The sequence below is a fragment of the Falco biarmicus genome, unplaced genomic scaffold, assembly GCF_023638135.1.
Source record: "Falco biarmicus isolate bFalBia1 unplaced genomic scaffold, bFalBia1.pri scaffold_359, whole genome shotgun sequence".
Classification (NCBI taxonomy): Eukaryota; Metazoa; Chordata; class Aves; order Falconiformes; family Falconidae; genus Falco; species Falco biarmicus.
This window is the reverse complement of record NW_026611913.1, coordinates 44839-54243: the sequence shown is the minus strand read 5'-3', so window position 1 is coordinate 54243 and position 9405 is coordinate 44839. Positions and strand designations below refer to the sequence as shown.

General features: G+C 58.9%; 1 gene segment (V, D, J or C); it reads right to left on the bottom strand.

The window, feature by feature from the left end:
* Positions 1–2253: 2253 nt before the first annotated feature.
* LOC130143504 (Ig mu chain C region-like) lies at positions 2254–9136 on the bottom strand. The segment is given in 5 exon segments: positions 2254–2263; positions 2387–2860; positions 4811–5116; positions 6251–6589; positions 8812–9136. Coding segments are annotated over 5 exon segments (1432 nt in total).
* Between the last annotated feature and the right edge of the window lie 269 nt (positions 9137–9405).

The following is a 9405-nucleotide window of genomic DNA, read 5'->3' as shown; positions in this document are numbered from 1 at the left end:
GGAAGCAGGCTGCAAGGGGGGGGACGCATGTGCAAGGAGGACGCTTGTGCAAGGATGCAGCAGCCGGGTGCACGAGGAAGATGCTTGCACGAGGATGCACGAGGATGGAAGCAGGCTGCACGAGGAGGATGCTTGTGCAAGGATGCAGCGGCCGGGTGTGCACAGGGAAAACGCTTGCACGGGGGTGCACGAGGATGGAAGCAGGCTGCAAGGGGGGGGACGCATGTGCAAGGAGGACGCTTGTGCAAGGATGTAGGCGGCCGGGTGCACGAGGAAGATGCTTGCACGAGGAGGGTGCTTGCACGAGGAGGATGCTTGCACGAGGGCGATGCTTGCACGAGGGTGATGCTTGCACGAGGATGGAAGCCAGGCTGCAAGGGGGGGGGGGCCGCTTGTGCAAGGAGACGCTTGTGCAAGGATGCAGCGGCCGGGTGCACGAGGAAGGTGCTTGCACGAGGAGGGTGCTTGCACGAGGAGGATGCTTGCACAAGGGCGATGCTTGCACGAGGGTGATGCTTGCACGAGGATGCACGAGGATGGAAGCAGGCTGCAAGGGGAGGGGACGCTTGTGCAAGGAGGACGCTTGTGCAAGGATGCAGCGGCGGGTGCACGAGGAAGACGCTTGCACGAGGATGCACGAGGATGTGAAGCAGGCAGCACGAGGAGGACGCTTTGTGCAAGGATGATGCAGCCGGGTGCACAAGGAAAACGCTTGCGGCGGGGGTGCACGAGGATGGCAAACAGGCTGCAAGGGGGGGGACGCCTTGTGCAAGGAGGACGCTTGTGCAAGGATGCAGCGGCCGGTGGTGCACGAGGAAGATGCTTGCACGAGGAGGGTGCTTGCACGAGGGCGATGCTTGCACGAGGATGCACGAGGATGGAAGCAGGCTGCACGAGGGGGATGCTTGTGCAAGGATGCAGTGGCCCGGGTGCACAAGGAAAACGCTTGCACGAGGAGGGTGCTTGCACAAGGAGGCTGCTTTGCACAAGGGCAATGGCTTGCACAAGGGTGCACGAGGATGGAAGCAGGCTGCAAGGGGGAGACGCTTGTGCAAGGAGGACGCTTGTGCAAGGATGCAGCTGGGACCGAGGGTGCACGAGGGCGATGCTTGCACGGGGACGATGCTTGCACGAGGGCGATGCTTGCACGGGGACGATGCTTGCACGAGGATGCACGAGGATGGGAGCAGGCTGCACGGGGAGGACGCAGCAGGACGGTGCACAAGGACGCACGAGGACGACGCTTGCACGAGGACGATGCACCCCCTCCCCCCCACCCCACTCCCCCCCCTCCCCCATCCCCCCACCCCACCCCCCCCCCCCCCCCCCCCCCCCAAGCAAAAACCAGGTGTGGTGGCGCCTTTTTTTTTCCTGTAAAAATTCGATTTTATTGTTTTTTTGTTGATTTTTCGGGGGTTTTTTTTTGGTTTTTTTGGTTTTCTTCCCATTTTCTTGGGGTGTTCTTGGGTGTTCTTGGGTGGTTTTTTAAAATTTTTGGGGGGAGTTTCTTGGGTTTTCTCAGATTTCTCTCGGGTTTTCTGGTTTTTTTTTTTTTTATTATTTTCTTGGGGTTTCGGGATTTTCTCAGATTTTCTTGGGGGTTTTATGAATTTTTTTTTATTTTCTTGGGTTTTCTTGGATTTTCTCAGATTTTCTTGGTTTTTTTTTTTTATTTTCCTGGGGTTTTTATGGATTTTCTTGGACTTTCTTGGAGGTTGTTTTGGATTTTCTCAGATTTTCTTGGGGTTTTATGGATTCTTCTCGAATTTTTCTTGGGGTTTTCTCAGATTTTCTTGATTTTTTTTTGATTTTCTCAGATTTTCTTGGGGTTTTCTCGGATTTTCTTGGGGTTTTTTTTGGATTTTCTCAGATTTTCTTGGGGGGTTTTTTGGATTTTCTCAGATTTTCTTGGGGTTTTCTCAGATTTTCTTTGATTTTTTTTTGGATTTTCTCAGATTTTCTTGGGGTTTTCTCGGATTTTCTTGGGGTTTTTTGGATTTTTCTCGGATTTTCTTGGGGTTTTCTCAGATTTTCTTGGGGGTTTTTTGGATTTTCTCGAATTTTCTTGGGGTTTTCTCAGATTTTCTTGGGGTATTATGGATTTTTCTCGGATTTTCTTGGGGTTTTATGGATTTTCTCAGATTTTCTTGGGGGTTCTTTTTGGATTTTCTCGGGGTTTCCTCAGATTTTCTTGGTGGTTTTATGGATTTTCTCCTATTTTCTTGGGGTTTTCTCATGGTTTTGGGGTTTGTTTTATGGATTCCTTGGGGGGGAGGGGGTGTGTTGGATGATTATTTTTTTTTTGTGTGGATTTCCTTGCATTTGGGGGGGGTCGTTCCCCCCCCTCTCCCCCCCCGGCACTGCCTGTTGGCTGGGGGAGGGGCACCTCCCCATCCATCCACGACCCACCCGGGGGGACGTAAAGCGGTGGGATGGGGGGGGGGGGTGTGGGCGAAGGGTCAGTAGCAGGCGGCAGGCCGCGTCGGCCAGCACGAGCGAGACGTTGACGGCGGTGGCTTTACCGGAGGTTCGGTCCACCGAAGCGTTGGGGCCACCTGCAGCGGGATGCGCTCGTGGCCCACCAGGCAGGTGAAGACGCTGCCGGACCCCCAGTCGGCCCCGGTGACCCTCAGGGCGCTGTAGGTGAGGAAGGACGGGGGTGTCCCCGGCTGGGGGGTGGGGGGGCAGGGTGACGTAGGCGGCGGGGGGCAGGGGCTCGCCGTCGCGCAGCCAGCGGACGAAGAGGTCGGAGGGGGGTTGAAGCCCTGCACCAGGCAGGTGATGGTGGCCGCTTCGTGGGACGAGAGCTGGTCCGAGGTCGGGGGGAAGACGTAGATGGAGGGGGCTTTGGCGGTGCCATCTGCGGGGGGGGGGGGGGGGGGAGGGGGGGAGAGGGGGGTTAGTGAGGTGGGCGAGGCTCGGGGTGGCCGAGGGGAGGGGGCAGGGGCATCGCCCTGCCGGGGGGGGTTGCAAAGTAAAGGGGGCGATGGCATCGTTTTCCCTAGATTTTGCAAAAAAAAAAAAAACCCAAAACAAAAAAACCCCAAAAAACGGGGCAATTGAGCCGTTTTCCGCAGGTTTTGCAAAAAAATAAAATAAAATAAAAAATGGGGCAATTGCATGGTTTTCCCCAGATTTTGCAAAAAAAAAACCGGGGCAAATTGAGTCGTTTTTCCGCAGGTTTTGCAAAAAAAAAAAAAATTAAATAAAAAAATTGGGCAATTTGCATGGTGTTTTCCCTAGATTTTGCAAAAAAAAACCGGGGCAATTGAGTCGTTTTCCCTAGATTTTGCAAAAAAAACCGGGGGCAATTGAGTCGTTTTTCTGCAGGTTTTTGCAAAAAAAAAAAAAAAATAAAAAAAAAAAAAAAAAAAAAAATGGGGGGCAATTGCGTCGGTTTTGGCAGATTTTGCAAAAGAATGGGGCAATAGCACCGTTTTCCACAGATTTTGCAAAAAAGAAAAAAAATGGAGCAATTGCACCGTTTTCTGCAGATTCTGCAAAAAAATGGGGCAATTGCATCGATTTCCGCAGATTTTGAAAAAAATAAAAAAAAGGGGGGGGTGGGCAATTGCACCGTTTTCTGCAGAGTTCACAAAAAAATGGGTGAATTGCATGATCTTCTCCAGAATTTGCAAAATAAATGGAGAAATTGCGTTGTTTCCCCCAGCTTTTTGCAAAATAAATGGGGCAATTGTGTCATTTTCTCCAGAATTAGCAAAAAAAAATTGGGCAATTGCACCGTTTTCTGCAGATTTTGAAAAAAAAAAAAATATGGGGCAATCTGGCATCGTTTTCTCCAGAATTTGCAAAATAAATGGAGAAACTGCATTGTTTCCCCCAGATTTTGCAAAATAAATTGAGGAATTGCATCTTTCCCCCTTATTTTGCAAAATAAATGGAGAAATTGCTTCGTTTTCTCCAGATTTGAGCAAAGATAAATGGAGAAAATTGCTTCGTTCTTCTCGCCAGATTTTGCAAATTAAATGGAGAAATTTCAGCTTTCCCCCCAGATTTTGCAAAATAAATGGAGAAATTGCTTCGTTTTCTCCAGGTTTTGCAAATAAATGGAGAAAATTTCAGCTTTCCCCCCAGATTTTGCAAAATAAATGGAGAAATTGCTTCGTTTTCGCCAGATTTTGCAAAATAAATGGAGAAAATTTCAGCTTTTCCCCCCAGATTTTTGCAAAATAAATGGAGAAGTTGCTTCGTTTTCGCCAGATTTTGCAAAATAAATGGAGAAATTTCAGCTTTCCCCCCAGATTTTGCAAAATAAAATGGAGGAAATTGCTTCGTTTTCCGCCAGATTTTGCAAAATAAATGGAGAAATTCTCAGCTTTCACCCCAGATTTTGCAAAATAAATGGAGAAGTTGCTTCGTTTTCGCCAGATTTTGCAAAATAAATGGAGAAATTTCATCTTTCCCCCCAGATTTTGCAAAATAAATGAGAAATTTGATCATCTTGCCCCCCAGATTTTGCAAAATAAACGGGGAAATCGCATCATTTTCTCCCAGTTTTGAAAAAAAAAAAAAAAAAAAATTGGGGCAACTGTGCCAATTTTCTCCAGAATTTGCAAAAAACATCGGGGCAATTGGGTCGTGGCTTCCAGAATTTGCCAAAAAAATTGGGGCAACTGCATCATTTTCTCCAGTTTTGCAAAACTGGGGCCACCCAGCTGCACCCCATCGCCCCCGCAAATCGCCTGAAAACCCCGCTTTTTCGCCCCCCCCCCCCCCAAAAAAATTATTAATAAAAGGGCGATGCACCCGCTGCCCCTCCCCCCACCCCCTCGCCCGGCCTGGGACCTACCGGTGACCTTCTGGAGCTTGGCCTCGGCGGGGAACACCAGCTCAGGAGTGGGTGACCCTGCAGGTGTAGACCTCCCCCTTGTCCCAGTCGTCGGCACAGACGCTGGCGACGCCGCGGGCGCCGAAGAGCGCGTTGGGTTGCAGGAGCGGGGGCAGGGTGCGCGTCTCCAGCTCCTGGCCATTCTCCTTCCACCAGGAGATGACCAAGCCGTCAGCGCTGGGCAGGTTCGTCCACCACGCAGGTCAGCTTGGCCACCTTCTCCTGGAAGATGTCGGCGAAGAGGGGAGGGACGACGCGCACCACGATCTCCCCAGCCGCCGATGGGGCGGTCATCTGGAATATGGACAGCAGAGGGGGGGTCGGTTGGGTGGGTTGGGTGGTCAGTTGGGTTGGGTGGGTCGGTTGGGTTGGGTGGGTCGGTTGGGTGGTCAGTTGGGTTGGGTGGGACGGTTGGGTGGTCGGTTGGGTTGGGTGGGTTGGTTGGGTGGTCGGTTGGGTTGGGTGGGTTGGTTGGGTGGGTCGGTTGGGTTGGGTGGGTCGGTTGGGTGGTCGGTTGGGTTGGGTGGTCAGTTGGGTTGGGTGGGTCGGTTGGGTGGGTCGGTTGGGTTGGGTGGGTCAGGTGGGTGGTTGGTTTGGGTTGGTCAGTTGGGTTGGTTGGGTTGGGTGGGTCGGTTGGGTGGTCAGTTGGGTTGGGTGGGTCGGTTGAGTTGGGTGGGTCGGTGGGTGGTCAGTTGGGTTGGGTGGGTTGAGTTGGGTGGTCGGTTGGGTTGGGTGGTCAGTTGGGTTGGGTGGGTTGGGTGGGTCAGTTGGGTGGTCAGTTGGGTTGGGTGGGTTGATTGGGTGGTCAGTTGGGTTGGGTGGGACGGTTGGGTGGGTCGGTTGGGTTGGGTGGTCAGTTGGGTTGGGTGGGTTGGGTGGGTCGGTTGGGTGGTCAGTTGGGTTGGGTGGGACGGTTGGGTGGTCGGTTGGGTTGGGTGGGTCAGTTGGGTGGTTGGTTGGGTTGGGTGGGTTGATATGGGTGGGTCGGTTGGGTGGTCAGTTGGGTTGGGTGGGGACGGTTGGGTGGGTCGGTTGGGTTGGGTGGGTCGGTTGGGTGGGTCAGTTGGGTGGTTGCGGTGGTTGGTTTGGGTTTGGTCAGTTGGGTTGGTTGGGTTGGGTGGGGTCGGTTGGGTGTTCAGTTGGGTTGGGTGGGTCAGTTGGGTTGGGTGGGTTGGTTGGGTGGGTGGGTTGGTAGGGTTGGGCTGGTTAGTTGGGTCAATTAGTTGGTTAGCTGGGTCGGTGGGCGGGTGGGTTGGGGTTGGTTAGGTCGGTTTGGGTTAGTTGGGCTTGCTTAGGAGGGCTTGGGTTAGTTGGGAGTTAGTTGGGGTGGGTTAGTTGGGTTTAGTGGGGCCGGTTGGGTCGCCCCACCAGGAGCCCTCCCCCACCCACCCCCCCCCCCACGGCGGGACCCCTTGGCTTACAGCCGCACTCCAGCGCTTTGCTGGTGTTCCTCATCTCCTCCTCCACCTGGCACGTGTAGACGGCGCCGGCGTCCCACTCGGCTTCGGTGACAACCACCCGGCTGTCGGTGACGTAGGCGGCTCTGCCGTCGGCCACCGAGGTCTCGGTGGTCACCCCCCTCGCGGAGGGGGGGTCCGTTCTTCAGCCAGCGGATGGCGGCGGGGGGCTGCCGGGGGCCGCGGATCTGGCAGAGGAGGCTGGAGTTGCGGTAGGGGCCCTCGAAGTCCTCGCGGGACGCGGGGTGGAGCGTGACGACGGGGGTCACGTGGGCCGAGGGACCTGCGGGGGGAGGGGACACGGGGGGGGGGGGGGGGGGGGGGGTGTGAGCGGGTGGAGACCTCCGAGGTGGGGGTGGGGGGAGGGGGAGGGGTGCGCGAGTGCTGGGGTGTTAGCCGTGGTGGGGTGCAGGACCGGGATGCTCAGGGGAAGGATGCAGGGGTGGGATGCAGGAGAAGATGCGGGGCGGGATGCAGGGGTGGGATGCAGGACCGGGATGCTCAGGGTGGGATGCTCAGGGCGGGATGCAGGGTGGGATGCGGGACCGGGATGCTCAGGGTGGGATGCTCAGGGCGGGATGCAGGGGTGGGATGCAGGACCGGGATGCTCAGGGTGGGATGCTCAGGGCGGGATGCAGGGGTGGGATGCAGGACCGGGATGCTCAGGGTGGATGCTCAGGGCGGGATGCAGGGTGGGATGCGGGACCGGGATGCTCAGGGTGGGATGCTCAGGGTGGGATGCAGGACAAGGATGCTCAGGGAGGGATGCAGGACCGTGATGCTCAGGGTGGGATGCTCAGGGTGGGATGCGGGACGGGGATGCTCAGGGTGGGATGCTCGGGGCGGGATGCAGGACAAGGATGCTCAGAGTGGGATGCGGGGTGGGATGCAGGACAAGGATGCTCGGGGTGGGGATGCGGGGCGGGATGCAGGACAAGGATGCTCAGGGTGGGATGCGGGGCAGGATGCAGGACAAGGATGCTCGGGGTGGGCTGCAGGACCGGGATGCTCAGGGTGGGATGCAGGACCGTGATGCTCGGGGTGGGATGCAGGACCGGGATGCTCAGGGTGGGATGCAGGACAGGGATGCTCAGAGTGGGATGCAGGACAAGGATGCTCGGGGTGGGATGCGGGGCGGGATGCAGGACGAGGATGCTCGGGGTGGATGCGGGGCGGGATGCAGGACAAGGATGCTCGGGGTGGCTGCAGGACCGGGATGCTCAGGGTGGGATGCAGGACAGGGATGCTCAGGGTGGGATGCAGGACAAGGATGCTCAGGGTGGGATGCAGGACCGGGATGCTCGGGGTGGGATGCAGGACAAGGATGCTCAGGGTGGGATGCAGGACAAGGATGCTCGGGGTGGGATGCTCGGGGTGGGCTGCAGGACAGGGATGCTCAGGGCGGGCTGCAGGACCGGGATGCTCGGGGTGGGATGCCGGGCGGGATGCAGGACAAGGATGCTCGGGGCGGGATGCAGGACCGGGATGCTCGGGGTGGGATGCGGGGCGGGATGCAGGACAAGGATGCTCGGGGCGGGATGCAGGACCGGGATGCTCGGGTGGGATGCTCAGGGTGGGCCTGCGGGGCGGGGGTGCAGGACCGGATGCTCGGGGTGGGATGCTCAGGGTGGGCTGCGGGGCGGGGTGCAGGACCGGGATGCTCGGGGTGGGATGCTCAGGGTGGGCTGCGGGGCGGGATGCAGGACAGGGATGCTTGGGGCGGGATGCAGGACCGGGATGCTCGGGGCGGGATGCAGGACAGGGATGCTCGGGGCGGGATGCAGGACAGGGATGCTCGGGGCGGGCTGCAGGGCGGGATGCAGGACTCAGGGATGCTCGGGGTGGGATGCGGGGCGGGATGCAGGACCCGGGATGCTCGGGGTGGGATGCGGGGGCGGGCTGCAGGACCGGGATGCTCGGGGCGGGCTGCAGGACCGGGATGCTCGGGGCGGGATGCAGGGCGGGATGCAGGACCGGGATGCTCGGGGCGGGCTGCAGGACCGGGATGCTCGGGGCGGGATGCAGGGCGGGATGCAGGACCGGGATGCTCGGGGCGGGCTGCAGGACCGGGATGCTCGGGGTGGGATGCGGGGCGGGATGCAGGACAAAGGATGCTCGGGGTGGGATGCGGGGCAGGATGCAGGACCGGGATGCTCGGGGCGGGCTGCAGGACCGCGGATGCTCGGGGTGGGATGCGGGGCGGGATGCAGGACCGGGATGCTCGGGGCGGGATGCAGGACCGGGATGCTCGGGGCGGGATGCAGGGCGGGATGCAGGACAGGGATGCTCAGGGCGGGATGCAGGACAGGGATGCTCGGGGTGGGATGCGGGCGGGGATGCAGGACCGGGATGCTCGGGGTGGGATGCGGGGCGGGATGCAGGACCGGGATGCTCGGGGCGGGCTGCAGGACCGGGATGCTCGGGGTGGGATGCGGGGCGGGCTGCAGGACCGGGATGCTCGGGGGCGGCCCTGTGGGGGTGGCGTGGGGGGTGGGGGTGACTCACCGGGGTTGGAGACGTCCCGCCGGCGCGTGCGCGGGGGGTGGGCGGCCGCGCAGCTGAAGGGCTGCTGGCCTTGCCCTGCTCCAGGGGGAGGCTGAGGCTGAGGCGGCTGCTGGCGGTGTAGAGACCCCCGGCCGGGGTGGGGGGGAAGGCGGCCGCCCCCTCCCCCACGCTGCGGTTGGCCGAGTCGCTCCAGCTCCAGGTCAGCTCGGGGGGCAGGAAGCCCACGGCCAGGCAGCCCACCGCGTACAGCCCGGGGGCGGCGGGGGTCCCGCACGACACCAGCGGGAACAGCTCCGGCGCCATGGAGGGACGCTGGGGGAGGGGGGAGGGGGCGTCAGGGGGCGGGGGCGCGGCCCGACAGAGGGGCTCAGCCCCCCCGCCCCCCTCCCCCCCCCCCCCCGGCTGGGGGAGAACCCAGCGATTTGGGGGCAGAACCCAGCGGTTTGGGGGCAAAATTTAGCGTTTCTGGGCAGTCACCCCATTTTGGGGCAAAACCCGGCGATTTTGGGGGCAAAGCCTACCCGGCTGGGGGCAAAAAATACCATTTCTGGGCAGTCACCCCGTTTTGGGGCAAAACCCGGCGATTTTGGGGCA